The 21,501-nt window shown below is 30.1% G+C and overlaps 2 protein-coding genes across 2 annotated transcripts; both read right to left on the bottom strand.

The window, feature by feature from the left end:
* Positions 1–2,892: 2,892 nt before the first annotated feature.
* LOC100788852 (putative clathrin assembly protein At4g40080) lies at positions 2,893–4,311 on the bottom strand. The gene has a single exon (XM_003526517.5). The coding sequence runs from the start codon at positions 4,241–4,243 to the stop codon at positions 3,206–3,208; it is 1,038 nt and encodes a 345-aa protein (XP_003526565.1). The 5' UTR covers positions 4,244–4,311; the 3' UTR covers positions 2,893–3,205.
* An 8,638-nt stretch (positions 4,312–12,949) lies between these two features.
* Positions 12,950–14,890, bottom strand: LOC100805815 (RING-H2 finger protein ATL11). Its single transcript, XM_003527845.5, has one exon. The coding sequence runs from the start codon at positions 14,207–14,209 to the stop codon at positions 13,205–13,207; it is 1,005 nt and encodes a 334-aa protein (XP_003527893.1). The 5' UTR covers positions 14,210–14,890; the 3' UTR covers positions 12,950–13,204.
* Between the last annotated feature and the right edge of the window lie 6,611 nt (positions 14,891–21,501).

The raw sequence follows: 21,501 nt of genomic DNA on the forward strand, positions 1-21,501 counted from the left end.
TATTTAGATAATAAATTTTGTAACAATTAATTTTGATCTAATAATTAATTTATTTACATGTATAAATTGTAAGCAAAAATCAGAGATTTATTAACAAATCTATTAATTTATTTTTTGATCATATTATAATTAATTTTGATCTAATAATGTATTTTTTTACGTATATAAATTTTAAATAAAAATCATAGATTTCATAAACATTTATATATGTAAACAAATTAATTATTAGATCAAAATTAATTTTCACATAATTTATTATTTAAATTTATATGTGCATTAAATATACATTAGAAATTTTAGTATTATATATAGTGACATTAATTATTTCATAAAATAATTGGTATATTAGTTCAGATAGAGAGTTATGCTAAGAATATGAAAGTTACATATTCGATTCCTACATTGGTTATTAATTTTAAAATAATTCATATAATATATTTTTGAAAAAATAAAAAAATCATATGAGCCACTTACTGATCACCAATTCATATTCAGTAGTATTGGAATTGCATTGTTATGATTGGTGTATCAGCAATTGAGTTAGGTGCATGAAGAAAAACCCCTACTCCTACTATGATGGATGAGCCAGGCTCCAGTTGACTCTGGATAAGCAGATCTAAAAGGCTAAGTTCGGGATTGCAGGAAGCAATTGCCCAAATTCAGACATCATACAGCGTGGACGCCCACGCACTGTTTGACACAGTTCCTCGTAGCACAATAACTTTAGCTAACATGCATATATCCACTATACTACTTATTATAAAAAAAAAAATACGGTATACTATTAATAGGCAACACTTTGTTTCGATCGATCAATCAGATCCAGCACTTGTTCAACATCTGGCCTTTTATTGTTAATATAATTCCATTTTTTTGCCTCCACAATCACCATACCTCTGCTATCCAAACTCTTTCTGCACCGACTCTTACGGATTGTTTGGTTGTGAGGAGGGAAGAGAAGTAGAAAAAATAATAGAAATGATTATTTGGTTGAAAAAAATAGATAATAATAGAATATAAAATTTTGAATTAAAATTAGTTAACAAATAATAAAATAATGGAAAGGAAACATTGGAGTTGAGTAAATGATAATTTTAACATTTTTAAAACAGGATATTTACTCCACCAAGCCCTATAAGTCATTTTAACTGGTTTTCAATCATATTTTCTTTTGTTAACTGGTTTTGATCCTACGATTCCATTGAATAGGCACAAGAATAAAACTTTTATCTGCAAATAAAATTTTTCTACAAATTAATCTGATTATGGTCCTTTTTTTTTATCTGCAAATAAATTTTATCCTTCCCCCTCTCTCTCTCTGTCTCTCACCCCACCATCATCATGTGTTTCCCTTTTACAACTTTTCTTCACCAACAAGTTTGCAATCGGAAGTTCACCAACATATCACATACCATGCAAATCACAAATCTGAATGCATTCCAATTTTATATTTCAAACCCACAAAAATCTATATTTAAGAAATATAAAATCCACAAAATTCTCACAAAAAGTAACTCATTCATTTCAAATATCAAACCTTTCAAACCAAATTATACAATTTCAGAGCAACTAAAATTGAAATAAAAAATGGTCAGTGATGTTGACAAGGCCAGTAGATCCAGGGACAATGACGGTGGCGGCGAGCATGGAGGAGGGAGTGGAGGGAGATGATGTTTTTCATGGTGTAGATCTGAAAAAATGAAAGAGAAAGCATTCCCTAAAAACCAAAAAAAATGAAGAACGGTGTTGAATAAGTTGGCCACACCCTCCACGCAAACACGTTCACAGGGGCAGCGTGCGGTGGTCGGTTCGACTTTGGATTCGACGGCAACGATGACCGTTGCGACGACGTTCGCAGTCTCACAGAGTTGTTGCGGTTAAACCGCGGGTAACAATTTCTCCTTAATAAAAAAACACCTATTTCTTCCTATAGATATTTTTAGCATTTTAAATGATTAAAACATTCAACAACAGAAATTTGTATTACATTTTTATTATTTGAAATAAAAAATATTTTTAGTTTTATGTGTAAAATTAGTAAATATTTTACGGGAATTATTGTTTAGTTATTTGAAATTATATACTTAAATAATTACAAAAAAGGGGAAAAAAAGCCACCTTTATCAGAGTTCTGGATCCGATCTTGTTTGGGTACATACATATTTACATAAAACTCTGGGAAATTTTCTTGTCCCTAAACAGTAAACAACAACACTGAGTATAAAAAGGTGAGTGACTTGTAAGTATAAGCATGGATTCTGGAAAGCTAAGATCAAATTTATTTAATTAAGATTTTCTCTATTTTTTAGTTGTAGCCAATTGCTTGTTATCTCGCAATGAAATTCAACAATAAGATATGAAATGTTTTGATGGTCATCCCATTAAATTTTGAGAATCATGTAGAATAATTAAGACTTTTTTCTTTGATAAAATTACTACTATAAATTTGAAATGTGAAACAAATGAGTTTTCAAGTTATTTATCAAATCCCGTAAAAAAAAGTTATGTATCAAATATATCTCTCACAATCATGTACAATAAGACAAATCATAAAATGTGTTTGCCAATCATGTCAGGCAAACACAAGTCATCAAATGCATTTATTAAAATAATTTTATTTCAGTTAGCTCACAAGTTTATAACTTTTCTCTTTCACTTTTATCCTTAACGTTTTACTCTACTTTTTTTACTTTATCTATTTCTGAATTGTTGTTATACCATCATCCCTTGTATCGTCTCTTTTTAGAATCTTATTTTTATCTTAGATATTGTTCTCTTTATAACATTATTTTTCACTTAACATTGTTTATTTTATTTTTAATGAAATAAACTCTAAACCACGCCTAATACATCCAGAAGGACCAGAAGAGAGGAACATAAAAAGTTCAAAAATCAATCAAAAAAGTCCACTAAATCTCTTCTTTAATTTCTTTTTTTTACAGAAATCTCTTTGTTATCTTGATATACATTATAAGATCTGTTTTTTACACTTTAATCATGCACACGACGGCAAGCATCGAGCCCCACAGCCCCACATCAAAGAAAAATAAAAAAAGTACTGAAAAAGTATAGAGCACCACACCTCCAACTGGAAGGCGCAGACTGCGGATTCCCACAAAATAAACGGGAAAAAAATAAAAAGAATGAGTGTTTTTACTATTTTTATTTTTGACAAATTCTCACTGAAAATGACCGTTGCCGTATTTCACCTTACCGTTGCAAAACTTAACCGGGGGACCGGACTGAGTTGTTGCCCCGGGTCAAGAAACGGGTTCGTGGACCGAGTCAACTCGGCGGCGTTGCCACTCACCACCACCGCGAGCCACTTCCCTTCAATCTCCTTCTTCTTCGCCACACCCTTCCCCTTCGTCTTCTCAACCAATTCCCAAAACCCATTATTCTTTCTTCTATTCACAAACAAAAGCAACAACTTTTCACGACTCTCTTCCAATCTCCCCAAATACCCCACCAACTCGTTCAACTCACCCACATCAAAATCCTCCATTATTCTTTCCCCAAGCTCCTCAACACGCAAAAAAATCTCACCTTGAACGCTCCTATAATTCTCCCCGACCAATCTCACAACCTCGTACACCAACTCGTTCCTCTGAAGGTGCAACGAATCAGGCACGTGGCTTATTTGTTCGACGAAACCCACGAGAACCTCCAACTTATACAACAAATCCGCATTCGACGCGTTCGAAACAACCAAAGTCTTCTTTTTTTCTTGGGATTCACAAGAATCGTTCAAGTAATAACCTAAGATTCTTGAAACGGTTAAGGTCTGTTCCAGTACGGCGGCGTACCAGCGCACCCACGAACTGAGTTCGAGCGATTCCAAGTCCGAGACGTCTCGGAAGGTGGAGAGGTTAAGAAAATTGTGGCCACCGTAAGAAGGGTAACAAGATAGTTGGTCTTTCAATACGAAGGGTCCCTTTACGACGACGTTGTGGAGAGTGTAGAGGCATTTGAGTGCCACGGTGGCACTGCGCGTGGTGTGGAGGCGGTCCATGAGAGTGTCGATGCACGCGCGTGGATGACGGTGGGAGCCGCCGTGCCCGACCGCGAGGACAGCAGAAATTGTTTCCTCGGAGGGTGGTGCCGCGAGGGCGTGCGTGGTGGCGCGGAGCACGTGGACACGGACGGAAGAGAGGTGACGCTTGGTGGATAGCGCTGCGGCGATCACCGAGGCTTTGTCTTTGAGGTTTTGAGCCAGACCTCTTAACCGCTTTTGCTGGGCCATTGCTGAAGTATGTTACGATCCGTGGTGGAGAATTTGGAAGCATATATAAAGGGTTGTGTTTTTGCTCTGACACGCATACGGTCTAGCTAAAATTATTATTTATTCGTTGTAAAAGAAACCACGTCGTTTTTAAGACTTTATGATAATAATTAGATATTTAGATGTAGGGTAATGACTAATGAGGGAAATGAAATTCAGACCATATATAATAATTTCATTATCTGCTTCCCCGCGTTTTCCTTCTCTTGTTCACGCGGGCAAGGAAACTAATTTCCTTTTCTCTCAACTAGATTGAAAATACTGTTACTTATTAATTATTATGATTGATTATTATGTACATAAAATAGACTTTTTTTTAAAATTTAATTTGACCATTTACAAAACTTAGTCACATTCGCTGGCTGGTATATATATATTGAAGGAGGCTGGTAGATATTTTATTCTTTACTTTTATTGACTTTTATTAATTCAATTGTTATCTGACTCTTTCTTTCTAAACTAGCCCTTCCAATCCGACACATGAAATCTTTTATATTGAATGTAAAATAATATAGTTAGTTAAATTAGAAGTTACATTTATTAGACATAAACAACATGGTAAAAAAATGTATTTTAGGAAGAAGTAAATAAAGAAACTGTAAAAAAATGTTCAATAAATTTTAAGGAAATATATATATGCATTAAATAAAGTGGGAAATATTATACTGAAGAAAACATGTAGACAATAATGAATTACATCAATAATAATTAAATTAAAATATAAAATATATCACTTTTATGTTTTTACAAAAAAGAAACATAGACCGTTAATATAAGGGTATGCAAAAGTATTATAATATTAAGTTGTTGTAGGAAAAAACTACAAATGAGAGAAAAATATTGCATTACAACATATTTAAACTAAATGTGTAAATATATTTATTAGTATTATAATATTAAAAATATTACATGTTTTAAATATTACAACAATCATGTAAGACATTTTCTGAAAGAATATTAAATACATATTTTAAAAGTATTTTCAATCATTTAAATTCATTTGTATTGGAAAATTTAATGCTAAAAATGAAATTCTTTTTTTACAGCTCTAAAAATAGAATAATTTTATTATAAAAACGAAAACTTTTCAATGAGTTATTAAACAATAAATTATAGATTATGAAAAAATATTCTAAGTTGAAAAATACATTAAATAATTGTTTAAATGAAATACATTTAATTACAATCATAAGGATTTTCAATGACCCGTTAAACTAATATTTATATTAGGAAAGAAAGTTTAAACAGTATTTTATCTTATTTTAAATATTAAAATCATTCATGTTCAAAATCCTTTTTTTTACAACTGTTCAATATCCTTCTTTAAAGTCATCAATATTATAAATGAATGCATTATCTGAACCGATTGTTTAAAGCATTATTTTATTTTGACTTTATTTAAATTCAAAATTAAAAAAAAAAATATTTCCTTCATTTTATTTTTGTTTATGAGGTATTTGTTTTAAAAAAATCATAAATTAATAAATAAGTGCATAATAACAAAAACATAGATTCATGAACTCAAATAACAAATATTAAAATTTAAAACCATTCAAGTTCAATATCCTTCTCTCTCTCTCTCTTTTGTTTTTTTTTTTACAATTGTTCAATATCATTCTTAAAAATCATACATATGATAAATGAATGCGTTATTTAAACATATTTTTAAAACATTATTTCTTTTGACTTTTTCTAAATTCAAAATTAAAACCAAATATTTCTTTCATTTTATTTTTCGTTGATGAGGTATTTGTTTTAAAAAAAATCATAAATTAGTAAATAAATTCATAATAACCAAAACATAAATGCATGAATTCAAATAACAAATATTAAAATCATTAATGTTCAATATCTTTCTCCCGATACTTAGTAATGAACAAAAACAATATAATTCCAGTAAAAAAAACAAAAAAATATATAAAAATCAATCAAATATGCATTAAAAACTCATTATCTTTTAAATGTGTTGCTGATGATACGACAAAAAAAATGTATTGGTAATTAATATGCGTAGTAAATAATATATATATATATATATATATATATATATATATATATATATATATATATATATATATATATATATATATATATATAAAAAAAGACAGATAAAAAAAACTAGGAAAGTGTTAAATTATCCCTCCATTCCATTATAATGTAAAAAAAAAAAAAAACATATTTTAGTTTTTTAGTGTAACATTAATTTTCCTTTTCAACTTATATCTTTTATAATATTAATGATAGATAACAAAATTTATAAATAAATAAATGATGATATAAAATTAATTTTAGAAAATTATTAATCTTTTTCATTTATGTAAAATAACCTAAGATGAAAATTATTTTGGGAAGGAAGAAATAACTAGTTTTAATTAATATTACCACAAATTCAAATTTTATTTCAAATATGCCCTTGAGTTTAAAGGTTGAAAATGTCTAATAATAAATAGAGTTAATAATAAATTAAGATTTTAAGTGAAATTTTATCCTAAATTGCTATAGCTTCCAATTACATTTCAGAAAAATATGAAATTTATGGAGGTGCTTCAACTAGCAGTCTATATCAATCTAATATGAAGGATCCTTCTATTTACGCCTCCAGTTTTCAAAATTAAAACCAAATATTTCTTTCATTTTATTTTTTGTTGATGAGATATTTGTTTTAAAAAAATCATAAATTAGTAAATAAATTCATAATAGCCAAAAAGATAAATGCATGAATTCAAATAACAAATATTAAAATCATTAATGTTCAATATCTTTCTCCCGATACTTAGTAATGAACAAAAACAATATAATTCCAGTAAAAAAAACAAAAAAAATATAAAAATCAATCAAATATGCAATAAAAGCTCATTATCTTTTAAATGTGTTGCTGATGATACTACAAAAAAAAAAGTCTTCGTAATTAATATACTTAGTAAATATATATATATAATAGGACAGATAATAAGAACAAGGAAAGTGTTAAATTACTCCCTCCATTCTATTATAATTGTTATGTAAAAAAAAATCAAAATAATTATTATTTTAATTTTTTAATGTAAAATTAATTTTCCTTTTCAACTTATATCTTTTATAATATTAGTGATAGACAATAAAATTTATAAATAAATAAATGATGATATAAAATTAATTATAAAAAATTATTAATTTTTTTCATTTATGTAAAATAACCTAGATGAAAATTATTTTGAGAAGGAAGAAATAACTAGTTTTAATTAATATTACCACAAATTCAAATTTTATTTTAAAATGTCCTTGAGTTTAAAGGTTGAAAATAATGATCACATATAATATCAATATTCATGATCCAATGAGTAAATGTCTAATAAATAGAGTTAATAATAAATTAAAAGTTTAAGTGAAATTTTATCCTAAATTGCTATAGCATCCAATTACATTTCAGAAAAATATGGAATTTATGGAGGTGCTTCAACTAGCAGTCTATATCAATCTAATATGAAGGATCCTTCTATTTACGCCTGCAGTTTTCTAAATACACCCCATACCCACTTTCTACCTAACTACCCATTATACCCTTTCCTCGTAAAGATGTACACCCCTTTTGCTTTCCCTCGTCACGAATAAACTCAGTCTCTTCCCCAAAAGCTTCATGATAAGCGCATCCGTCCATGGTTTCCGCAACTCCTCCAGTAGCTGGTCTTCAATATAGCATCGGGGGAGCCACCTATCCCCATCTTCCAACTCGATCCGGAGCAACTTGTTTGCAATCAAATCTGTTCTTGTCATACGCGGAACCGCAACACTACCCTCCATCACCTTGTCTTGAAACGACACCCTCGCTCCTCCGCTACCCTCACCATCTGGTGGTTTAGGTTGCGGCGGAACCCCGTTCAGCGTTGCCTTGCTATTCTCGTTGTTCATTTTTTCTTCTTCTACTATTATACGAAACTCAGTTTGCTCCTTTGTCTAAATTCACATGTTATTAATACTACTTCTGTTACATTGTGGACCAATGCCTCCAAGGCGGAGAACAAATGAAGGATGATGAAAAAAAATGAAAGAATTCAATAGATCAAGCACCCCCACAAAATACTACGCTCCAAAAGTTGTTAAATGCATGGGAAGTGACCTGATTGGGAAGAAAGCAAAAAGGTGTAGAAAATTAGGTCGAAGCTAGAATTATGGATCGGCAGTACTCAACACCTCGACCAGAAGCACCAATTAGACCATCAAATCTCATTGACCAATGTTTAGGAAAAAAATGTAGAACTGTATTAATATACGTATAATTAGGGGAGAACACAATATTTATTTTGTTATACATAGAGAGAAAGGGAGATAAATTTATATTGTTACAAGTATACCATTCTTACACGTTTCTATCATTTTTCATTAGATAATTTAAATTATATCCGTAAATTAAAACTCATCATCATTTCTATAAAATTTTACATTAATTCAAAATTATTTAGTAATTCATTGATTATCGAAATTAACTATATATATATATATATATATATATATATATATATATATATATATATATATATATATATATATATATATATCAAATTAATAGAGGAGAAGATAAATATTATTAACTCAATTCTATTTGACTTATTTAAAAAGAATAAAAATATAAGTATTAATTTTCCAGAAACAAACTTTACGTTAGAATAGAGAAAATAATTATTTTAATTTGACATTTAAAAAAAATTGTTATCAACAAGAGTATATTCGAGAGTCACAAGAATTATAAAAATATTGTGAGACATTTGTTATGTCATTGTTTGTTTGTTTTTTAAGCAAACAAATTCGTCTCATTTCATTAAGGATATTAGAGAATAAATTTTGAGGAGTATAAATGAAATTATGAGAGCTAACATAGAATATTGATGTCATAGAAAGCTTGTGGGCAACAATATTGGCTTGCCTCTCAACTAAACTCACACAAGTGTTTTGGGATGAATTTAAAAGAACTCTATATCTGGCTAGAATAGCATGGAATTCATCTCAACCTTGCTTTGTTGCTTTAATAGTATCCTGGGTGAGCTTACATGAGTTTGTTTCGAAGACCACGTTTTGAAGTTGGAGCAGCCGTGTAAAAATAAGAGCTTGATGAAATGTAAATGCTTCAACTTCATGTGATTGAGGTGTACCTGGGTAACTCAGATCTTACTCTGAAAAATGAACCATTTTGGTCTCATAAACATAATCTGATGTCAAAGGAAGATTGATTTAGAATACATTTTATGAGTGCCCAATGCAGAGGAGTCTAAGAAGTGGCAGAAGATGAAGCTTGATGGGTTTCTTAAGCATTGGTGTCTCGGACAGATAGCCATTCAACACTGAATTGTAGAGCCAAGTCAACAACTGTACCAAGTTTAGTGTCTACATATCCCAAACCATGTTGTTACGTTTTTGCCAAATTTCCTACAAGATAACGCAAGTTTGTTCATGTCTGTTTGGTGAAGATGTTGAAGGAGATCGAGAAGGCATTTCGTGAATCCTTTTGCAGCATCAGCCTTGGGTCGAATAAGTTGCCAAAGACCAACAACTTGCCAAATCTCTTTTGCTTTTTCGCATGAGAAAAATGCATTGCCACTCATTTTTCATATGATTGGGAACAGAAACTACAGTGCAAAGGACACTAGTCCACATCTTTAGATATGAGTCTTTCAAATGTAGGTAAGCAAAGCCCTAAAGTTCACCACAAGAAGTGCTTTGTTTTAGGGGGATGTGCAGATTCCATATCAACTTCCAGTTTTCGATTATCTTGAGGTGGTTAGAGTTGACTATTGATTCTATAGCATTATGATAAGCCGATCTCACTGAGTAAACTCCTATTTGTGTGAATTTCCAAGTTTGTTGGTATTCTTTAGTATAATTTAGCACAAAAATGATAAGATTGAGGTAGCATCCATGGTACTAAAAAGAGAGTCAACAAGGTCAGCTTTCTATTTGTGAGTTATAGGATCTATAAGATCCCCAACAAGTGTGAAAATGAAAACCCAAAGGAGGAGGGGAGGAGATTAACATGTTGTCTTTTGATTTCAACCATGGTTAGGACCAAATATTTATGGAATTTCCATTACCAATTTTCCAATTCATACCTTCTCTAACTAGAACTCGGAAGCATAGATACTACGTCAAATAAAACTTGGATTATTGTCTAAATTGGCATCCAAAATATTTCCATGAGAATAATATTTAGCTTTAAAAACTCGTACAACTGTGAAAACATAGTATCATGGTTGGTCAATAATCTCCAATCTTACTTTCCTAGCATAATAAGATTAAAAGCATGTGAATGTCAAAATCCTATACCTCCACATTCTTCCTTCATGACAAGTTTTTCTCGACTAAAATAGTTTATTCATTTTCTGGCTTGTGAGTTTGAACCCTGCTAAAAAGAGTTTATCATTTTCTGAAGCTCATCTTCAAGGGTATATGAGAGTAAAAAGACACTCATGCAATATGTTGGGATTGACCAAGCTCATACTTAATTAAAATTTCTTACTAGCTTTTGAAAGATTTTTGGTGGATCAGGTCATTGATGCGCTTCTAGAGTTTGTATTTAATGAAAGCTAAAACCTCATTTTTTTATGGCCAATAATGAAAGGGAGTTCGAGGTATTTTCGTCTACCAATGGGTTTAGATACCCCTAAAGTTGATGAAATATTATGCCTGGTGCTGGGAGAGGTGTTGCTACTTAAAAAAAACATGATTTTTGAAAATTGATGATCTGACGAGAAGCTTTGTCATGTCTATGATGTCCTTAAGGATTTTTGTTTCCTCGTCATTTGGGTTGGAAAAAAAATAATCATCTACAAATAAAATGTATATAATATGTCATTGTTAAGTATACATTATTCTTCTTGTTTGTAATGATTTATATCATATATAATTATAGAGATGTTTATAAGTTATAATTCAAATTAATGTTGAAATTTATAAATAAGACCCTTAAGGAAAATAACCAAGGAAAAAATTTATTTGGTCTTAATTTTCCTTTTTAGAATATTTTTTTACGAAAGAAAGTGAGATGAAAAGGAAAGAAAAATAAAATAATGGGTGGGATAAGAAAGAGAAATAAAATTTGAGAAAAATGTAAAGGTAATACATAAACCGGGTATGAAAAGTCAACTTTATTTATTTTTCATTAATTTCTTGAGTTCTCTATACTTATTTTGTAGCATGTTAAATTATTTATACTTATAGCATAACCCATCGTTAGCATCAGGCTTTCTCTAATAAGTGATGATGACTGATTTAAAGATTCTGTTAAATGAGTGACACCTCATTTTATAATTCTTTTTGAAGTATCATATCATAAATTATGGCCAGCTTCATTCTTAATTACGACTTTATTTTTTTTACATGAATTACGACTTCATGTTAACCATATTATTAGGGGTATTGCCAGATGCAAGTCACTAGCGACTTAAATCAATTTAAATAGTTTGAATTGAATAATTTTTGTATTTGAGTTAGACCCAAATTTAATTAATCAAACTCGTTGAATTTTGAGTTAAATTACGAGTTTTAATATTTAAACTCATTGACTCGTTATTTTATATTAAATTATTATTATTAATATATGTAATATATAATATATTTTTAAATTTTAAAAAATCAAATATTACTAACTATTGATTACATAGACTTATCGACTTGAATAGAGTAAGTATTAACACATCCTTAACCTTCAGAATTAAAGCGATAATGATTTTATTCATTAAAGCCATTTTAGATGAGCTTCTAAAAATATTTTGAATCTATTTACCAAAAGTATGACTGGTTATTTTCCATTGGTTTTAGTAGAAAAAAAGTGTTTGAAATCTATTTTCACCATGCTTTTCGAATCTCCTTATCTCAAATATGGTATCCTTAATTTTCCATCCTCCATGGATAGATAGATAAATAAGAGTTAGTGAAGTGGAGTGTGATAGCATTACAAAATTTTTCAATTATGTTTGATTCTTTTAATAAAAAATTTAGCTTATAAAAAATAATGTTTTAAAAAAGAACCGACAAAATTAAATGTTTTGATCTATTAACTCAACCCAACCCAAATTATTTACAAATGGATTGATTTAGGTTATGTTTCACTTTTTTCCTTAAAAAATCTACTCAAAGAGAATTCATTTAAATTTGATTAGGTTAGATCATGAATTTGACCAAATCCAAACCAAATTGACATGCTTACACCTATACTATAAGACATTTTTCATTTGATAGAAATTTTTATTTTATTTTACTAAAAGAGATTTAATTGTTAAAAATTCAGCAACGTAATTATCATTTTTTATTATATTAAGTTTTATTTAATATATTATTGATGACATTATTTATAAAATAGTCACCCTTATATAGATTGCTTGAAAACTCACCTGACTGTTAAAAATGAGATGAAACATAAAAGTATACAAGTACAATTTATTTTAATTTTAAAATAAAAAATCCAATAAATAGAAAATATCATAACACGCATAAATACAACAATAATAATTTTTTACCAAAAAAAATGAAATATGAATAGGAGAAATTAAATCATCTTGCATAGCAACGGTAAAAAAAAATATTACTATTGTCTTGTCTTTTTCGGTAATTAAGTTCAACTGTTGTAACATGGACACAAAACGAGCAAGTTAAACATATCTTCAAAGCAACACAGTACCAAAGAAGTAGACTAGAAAATAAGTAAATGTTTCAGATTTTCAAATTTATTAACGTTTACAAAATCCTACTATCAATGTAGTTTGTTCCACACAGAACAGAAGACTCCAAAATTTCCAAACTCTAAAACCATACACATGTAAATATTACTAGAGTATATATTATATACAGGAGCACAGGCCAGAAAGGCTGGTTAATTGGTAAAATGGCAAAAGCCATTGTGAAAGTGTGAAATAATGATATTTGACTTTTACCCACCAAACCAAAAGGAAGCATCTAAACCTCACTATCCCTTGTCGACGTGGAGAATAACCGATCCGAAGACCTTTCCCCGACATCATCCTTCACAGAAAACCACCCCCTCACGTGAGGGCTGAGGCTACTACCAACGCTCCTCGCCCTATAACCCCTCCTTTCACTGTTCTCGCGCGTGAACGTCACGCCCACGCCGCAACTCTTGGTGCGACTCAGCATAAGCTGGTTCCGCACTTCCTCAGGCAAATGCAGCGTAAACCGTTCACAATTCTCCCCGGGTTGAACCAGCGAGTGACCCGTCGAGTGAGACCGCGGAAACCACCCCGCGATACGAAAACCCGTTGACCTTGACCGCGACGTAGGGTTCTGATCAATCAAATTCGGAGAACGAGGATTAGAGCCCCCAGTTTCGGCTCGGGTCGGTGATGATATAACGGGTTGTTCCGGATCCGGAATTTGGATAGGATCAAAAGACGGGTCATCAGGTTTGGGAAAAAGATTGGCGCGACACACGGGACAAGTGGAGTGATTGGCGAGCCACGCGTCGATGCACTCGGAGTGGAACACGTGGCTGCAATTTGGGATGAAACGCAGCGTTTCGACCTCCTCGAACTCGTTGAGGCACACGGCGCATTCTAGCGTGGCGCGCCCTAACTTGAGGCTCTTTACGGTGGAGTACACGAACGTTGGGAACGTTTCGATGATTTCGCGGTCCAGGCCGCGTTGCCGGCGCGAGATGGAGATGGAGATGTCGAACCTCCCTCGCATCCTGCGCTCCGCGCACTGGCGAGTGTACACGGAGAGGAACCCTAGGACGAAGAACACCGCCACGAGGATCACCAGAACGATGGCCATGGATTTGTCGAACTTCAGCCTCGCAAAACGGTCCTCCTGCTGCTGCGGAGACGGCGGAGTTAGCGTGTCCGGAAGCTGCGCGGTGAGCGGCGACGGAAATTCGGTGAGGAGAAAAAAATAGAAAAGAAGAAGAAGGTCATGGTGGAAATTGGAGTGTGTGAGAGTGGTCATTAGGGTTCAGGTGGAATTGAATTTCAATTTGGATGGTTTGGGTCCTAATTAATAATAGCCACCGTACATGCTTGCTGATTGCTCCTTTTGACTGGTAATTAATGATATGGTAACGTAAGACATTGGGGCGTTTTGGATAATGGTGGCGAAGGAAAAAAGAGGGTGGGTGAAAGGTATGTAATGCTATTCAACTTCTTTGGAATTGGGTCGTGCTATGATTTTATTCTACTATTTGGTTTTGGGGTTTGAAGGAGTCGTCGCCATGGACTTTGCTTCCTTTAGGTATCTTGCGGCTACATTGGGATGGAAAATTTTCAAAAGAGGATGATAAAGCTTTTATTTTAGGTAGGTATTGATTTTTTTTTTTCTTTCAAAACTATCTTAATTATTAGTAGTACTGCTTTTCCTGTGATAAACCTGGAGGGATGATTTTGAGATTTTCCTTTTGGACAGGTGACGGACTGCACGTCATGTTGCAACTCAAAGGGGGAGGAAATACACTAGCCTACGTACTGGATAGGAATCTCTGACTTTATCTATATCGAAATTTAAATAAATTGGATTAATCTTCTTTCTTTTCTTTTCTTTTTAATAATCCGACATTGAATTTATATGTATTCGTTTGTGTTTTTTTGTTGAATCTTTTTTATAGATTGATAAATAATTTAATAAGCTAATGATTTTCTTTTGTATTTGAGAATACACTCAACCAACCAACGTATTAACTAATCGATCACAATAAATTGAATCAAATTTTATAATTTTTTCTTCTACAATTTTTGTAAGGAGAAATCTGTTTTTTTTTTTTACAATTTTTATAAGGATTAAAATAATTTATTTTAACTTTTTAGTCCCATAAAAATATATTTATCTTTAATTAGTGATATATTTTGTCTATCTTAATTCCCATTTTTTACTATTTCAAGTAAAACATTGAATATTATAATCTTTTTTCTAAAGTTTTCCAAACATCAATATTGTTTATTGTAATAAAAAATACTAAATTAGTTTAAAAAACAAACTAATGTGTTTTCTTTTCGATTTTTACAGATTTCACCGCTCCATTGGAAATTTTCTTTGTCCCTGTGGTACTCCAGCTTCATAGTTTCTACTACCTAACTAAGATTGAGCCCTGGAATTTGATAGTGAACTTAAAAAGCCACCGAAAGTCATATAATTAATTCCTGAAATAACTATTAAGAGACAATTTCTCCACCTATAAATATCATTTGTATGTACATAAACAAAGACCAAAACCATATCATATGGTTAAAGGATCGAAATTATTTACTACTTTTTTTATACAGCCACTTATATTAATTTACATCTTATGGGTTAAAAACATTTTAAAAGTTATTATATACAAATAATAATAATAATTTTACCATCAAAGGAACAAGATCTAAATCTAACATTTAAAATAAAATATATTAATCCATTATATTGATTATCACATGTACTATAGAATTAGAGGTAGTCAATTACGACAAGAACCATGGATTTGGTGGTTTTAATAAATTAATTTTTTTTCATTCCTCAACAAGATTAGCTTTGATTTGGCTTCCAACTAAATAAATAAAATAATTGAGTGATTTGATACATTAGAGATTTTTCAAGGCATTATGAACATGGTGGATACTTCAAGTGTCGGAGAGGATTTTGATTAACGACAGCGGCCTCCAGTATAACATATGAATAAAATGTGCTTCAATTCGATCCATACTTAGAAGCATAAAATGCCTTATATAGTAGTAATTGGCAAGTGGAGCAAATAGGTAAATTGTTGTAGGCCATGGGTTATGTGATAAGCTTGAAGGGGTCCAGAATAGTTGTCCCCGGTTGTTATTGGTTTGTTTAATTAATGAGGACTTAAGAGTTTATATGTGAATATATTCTGAGAATAATTATTCTCAAGTTGATAATGTTTTAATTAAATAATATTGAGTTAAACATATAGAAGTGAATGTATTCTTAGAGACAGAGATCTTAACCAATAAAATCTTTAATTTAATTTGAAAAAAACTTATGTTGTTATCATGTTTTTGTTTGCGTGTGTAAGCGTGCAAAAGTGGTAAAATGAAACAGTAGTTATTTTTGGATTATTTAATTTTCTAATTATTTAATTAACACATCTTGTTATTTTTTCTTTCTTTCACGTTATTTCACTTTTCATATTTATATTTTTTTATCCTTTTCTTTTCTTAACTGCCAGATAGATTTTTAAGAATCCAAAAAGCTTTTTTTGAATGGAAAAGTACACTCACTAAGTGTAGATCCGCTACAGTAAAATGGAGTAGTATCTGCTACTTACCTTTTTTATACATAATTACATACCCACAGTTATTTTTTCTCTATTTGACTGTAATTTCAGTTGAGATTTTATGCTGTGTGTAATATATTATGTTTTATTTATTTTAATTCCATTGACGTTAGATTATTGGAATTATGCTAAATTAGTGCTCGAAGAGCATAATATCTCAACTGAAATAACGGTCTAATAGAGAAAAAATAGATCTGGCATGTAAGTATGTATAAAAATATCAAGTGTAATATTATACTGACCAATGAACCACTTACTGCACCAAATATCACTCCATTTAACTACAACGGATATGCACTCAGGGAAAGGGGGATCACTTGTCTACTTACATGATTATTGTAAAAGTTTATTGTACAAATTGCTTATTCTTTTGTTACATATTTCCGTGGTGTCTTCTAGAAATAGATGTTAGCACCGTATCTGTTTACTCCAAAATATAGGATTGCTTGCTTATCACATGAAAAAAAAAACTACACACAATCAAGAATTTATTTTCTATGCTTCCCAAACTTTTCAGTACTATTGCCAGTTATCAAAGATATTTGCCAGGGAAAAAAAATTCAAACATTTATTTTTGGGAAAGGGAAAAATGAATATTACTTCGAGGATCGGAGTACATTCTTTCTTTATTTTTACATACCAAGCCTAACCAACTAAAGAAAAGGTCAAACTAATTTTTTAGAGTTTTAGACTGATTATGTGTACACTAATGATTTCGTTTGTACCTTAAAAAATAATATTTTTTAATACAGCTCTGCTTCTAGATAAACTGATATAAATCAACGTGGGGATGGCAAACAGCAAAAGGTGACGAAGGGATCAAATTGAAGCCAGCAAGTTATCGAATAAAACTAATCCAAGATTATTATTGATAAGTGAAGCTCCCCTGCTTATCTAGTTTGTCCATCCTTTTCAGTCCACATCTCCATCAAGCAATTCAACACTCTGAATTTTGTCACAAAAAGGGTTTCCATTGGAAATACAATCACATTTGAATATAGACACCCGTCACACAAAGGAACATCCCATACGCAAATTCCAAATAAATTAGTCGCTAGAAGTATGCAAGGAAAGTACATATTATTATAGTCTTATACGCAGCGCACAAGTTTATGTGTCTTGCACTTGTTTCGCTTCTATTTTCAATGTTCTCATAGTCAAGCCACCAAATAAAAGTAAGCATTCAAGCTAGATAGTTAAATTTTTCATTCAATTTATAACCTAGATTTTAAAAGGTTAATCGGTAGTAGTGTCATTTTATGCAAAATAAAATAAAATAATCAGTAGTGTCATTAGTATATAAAATTCAATTATTTATTTATCTAAACAAATTCAATTCTCTGTATAAAAATTAAGTAATTTTGTAATTTATTATTTCATTCTTATAATTTAAATTAATTTGAGTACTCGTTTATAAAAAAATGCAATTTTGTAATTTATTATTTCATTCTTATAAATTGAATTAATTATAGTACTCATTTTTAAAAGTTAAATACTTTCTTAATCTACCTTTGTCAATGTGTCATAAATATTCTTACCTTAAAAATCTCTTAATTATATGTCATTTAATTTTTATTTTAAAAATTTAAAATATTAATTCTTAAATTTAATTAATCTTAACTTATCCGTTGTTAATAATAAAAACTTGTAACGAATATGTCCAAGATTTACAAGTTTGCCCATCAAAATTTATAATAAAGATGAATAAAGTATTGTTGAAGTTTCTCTATAAAATATTTCCTTCTTTTACGATTTTATCTCTCCACACACAATAAAAAAAATATATTGTTCTCTGTCATTCTCATGATTGCGAGCAAAGGTCATCAAGCAACTATCACGCGTCCATGGTGCAACATTCAATTTTTTTGTTTCAACTACGTTCACACTAACATCGTGGATTATTTTTAGCATTTTCATTTCGTCATTGATAATTCCAATAGTTCAATGCAGCTCAGAAAAAAATAAAAATCCAATCCGTATGCTGAAATAGAATACTGAACCCAACTTATTGGGAATTGCTATTCGCCACTACAAGACTACGACCTTTGTTATGAGTTCTTATAAATTTTAAAAATCCGTAAAACAAACTTATTTATCCCTCAGTTCAAACTACATCACCCCTTCTTATTTCCCTCATCTATTTATTTTTTGTACAATGAAATTATGATTATATTGTGTTGGAAACATAGAATCATGATCCTGTTGTATTTTTTTAAGCCAAACAATACTGGACAGAATCACAATTTCGTGTATAGAATATTCAAGGAAACATATTTTTGTTTCAGATTTTATAAGTGAAATCATATTTTTGTTGAGTATTTTGTACGAACTTTGTATATAACAAAGAAAATGCATTTTCAGTGTAGTATGAGAGTTTTGTACAAAATCTACAACAACGAAAATGTGTTTCTATTGTAGAACAAGAATGTGTACAAAATCAACAATGAAAATGCATTTTCGTGTACATAATCTATAATAAAAACATGTTTTCATTGTAGATTTAGTTCGCACCCCCTGTACTACAATAGAAACACATTTTCATTGTGGATTTTGTATGTGGTTATATAACAGAAACGTGTTTATGTGGGAATGACATTTTTGAAAAAAAATTCAGCCACTTGATAGGGACTATTAGCAATGCATTTGGGGCCAATAGCAACTATCTTTATGTAATGATTGAAGCAGTCCTGGCCCAAAACTATTAATCCAACCATTCAATGAGGCCCAGTATAGTGAATCAGACGCAGAGCCCAAATAAAAGTGTGAGATTAGCACATAATAGAAAAAACAAACCTACATTATGAGATTATCCAGAACTAAGTTAATCCAACCAGCCAACATCACGCTTAGTTCCATGAGGTCCAGTTTAGTGAATCAGACGCAGAGCCCAAATCAAAGTGTGAGATTATCAAATAACAATAGCATAAAAAATCCACTTGATGAGAATATCAGAAAATAAAATAAAATAACTTCTTGAAGAAAATGTTCTTAAATGATATTTTGTCCTTTTTTTCTACATTTTTAGTATCACTAACTACTAATATTAAGTTTATTATAATATTGTACAACGTAATATGAAATTTTAAACATCTTATTGTCAAGTGTGTAGGAAATTAATAAAAAATCATTTTAATTTTGTATTTAATCTTTAAAATTTATAACATTTGTAGTATATGCCACAATCTGGTAATCAACACTGACATCTAACAAAGTATTTGAAGCAACAACTACATCTCTACAGAACATATAAGTTAGTAGTTTTTCTCTATTATTTCATCACGACCAGAGTTCCTTTTTGCTCACCTTGAAAACTCCACCTTTACCAAATAGTTATACCCTTAGAGTCCCGAGTACTTAATAACATGGTATTCTTCTTCAAATATGAAACATGCTTCACATACCCAAGTCTTTTGACAACTGCATCAAATATCTATTCAACAACAACAACAACAAAAAATCCATCAAATATCTTAATTTTGATTATAGCAATACCTATAATTTTAAAGGAAGTGTCAATATTGCCCATCAAAACATCACCATTGACCTCAGTTTCATTTATTAAAAAACAATATTGATTAGGATAAATTATGTAACTTACAACCAGAATAAAAAAAATCATCCTCGCTTGGTTTGGAGTCATTGCAAGAAACTACAAAATGTTCTTTATCACTGCAACTATTTTCTTGCAACATTCACTTGACCAGAGAGAGTTTGCTGGTTGTTTACCTTGGTGATTTGCAATTGTCTTATTCTTGTTTTGCAACTTGTAACAGACAACTATGATGTGATGTCTCTTTCTTTTACAATATATACATGCAAAATTTATAGTTGTTTTTAGACTTCAATCTACCCTTTTCATTAATTATTCCCTAGACATGTCTCTTGAGTTCTTCCTTTAGCAACAAGACCCTCTTATTAAGTCTCAGAGTGACCAAGAAGTTATTTAATCTTCTCCTTAAAGAGAAATGCCTCATAAATATCTTCTAGAATATATCATTACTGTATAAAATTTAACTTGAATTGGTAAATTATTTGAATTTCAAGTAACCAGTGTTTTTGCCAAAAGAGTCATTAATAATATAATTTAGTGTAATTCTGTAGTGCCAATCAATAAGGAACTCAAATTTTTAATTTGTGTTTTATTGGTAAGGTTAGTTAGGGGCGTGGCCGCGTGGAGATCAATTAATGTTTGAAGTATTGAAAATGCTACTTGTAATAGTTAGGTTTAAATACATTTTTTTACCTACAAATTTTTTTTTTTTGTTCTTGTAAATTTTATTTTTTCGATTTAATCCTTGTAAAATATTTTTTTTTATTTTCTTGTCGTTAAAGTGTTTTAGATAACATTTTGTTTATTATTTTTGCAAGAAATAAAATGAAAAAAAATAATTTAAAAAAATAATATAAAAATATTAAATTATAGGGACAAAAATATATTTAATCCTAAAATATATTATTCAGAAGAGTTCAGTTTTGCATTTAAAGAGCAAGTGATAATTTATAATACGTGCATGAGTGACCTTTGATAGAAAAATAAGAAGAAAATAATATTATTTTTATTTTCAAATTAAAAAATTATATGCTTTCTTCATTTTAAAATAATTATCGTAGAAAAAAATCTTCTCAAATTTAGCATTATGGTAGCTTTTAAATATAATATTAATTATTTTTTCCACTCGTACTTGTAATAAATATCACTTTAATTTTTTAATATAATATTAATACTAAGATTATTTTTATAAGATTATTACTCTATTTCATTTATTTGTTAGATTTTTTAAGTGGGATGGAAAGAGTAATATTTATAAAATAAATAAATATTAAAATATTAAACTTATGTTATTCTTTTATTTAAAAACTAAATTATAAGATATTTAATGGAAATGATTTATCTTTTTCTTTTTAAAATTCAACTCTCAAACATATTCTTAAGAAATTAAAAAACGATCATCTATAAAAAATACTTCAATTA

The sequence above is a fragment of the Glycine max genome, chromosome 6 (assembly GCF_000004515.6).
Source record: "Glycine max cultivar Williams 82 chromosome 6, Glycine_max_v4.0, whole genome shotgun sequence".
In the NCBI taxonomy this organism is placed as follows: domain Eukaryota; kingdom Viridiplantae; phylum Streptophyta; class Magnoliopsida; order Fabales; family Fabaceae; genus Glycine; species Glycine max.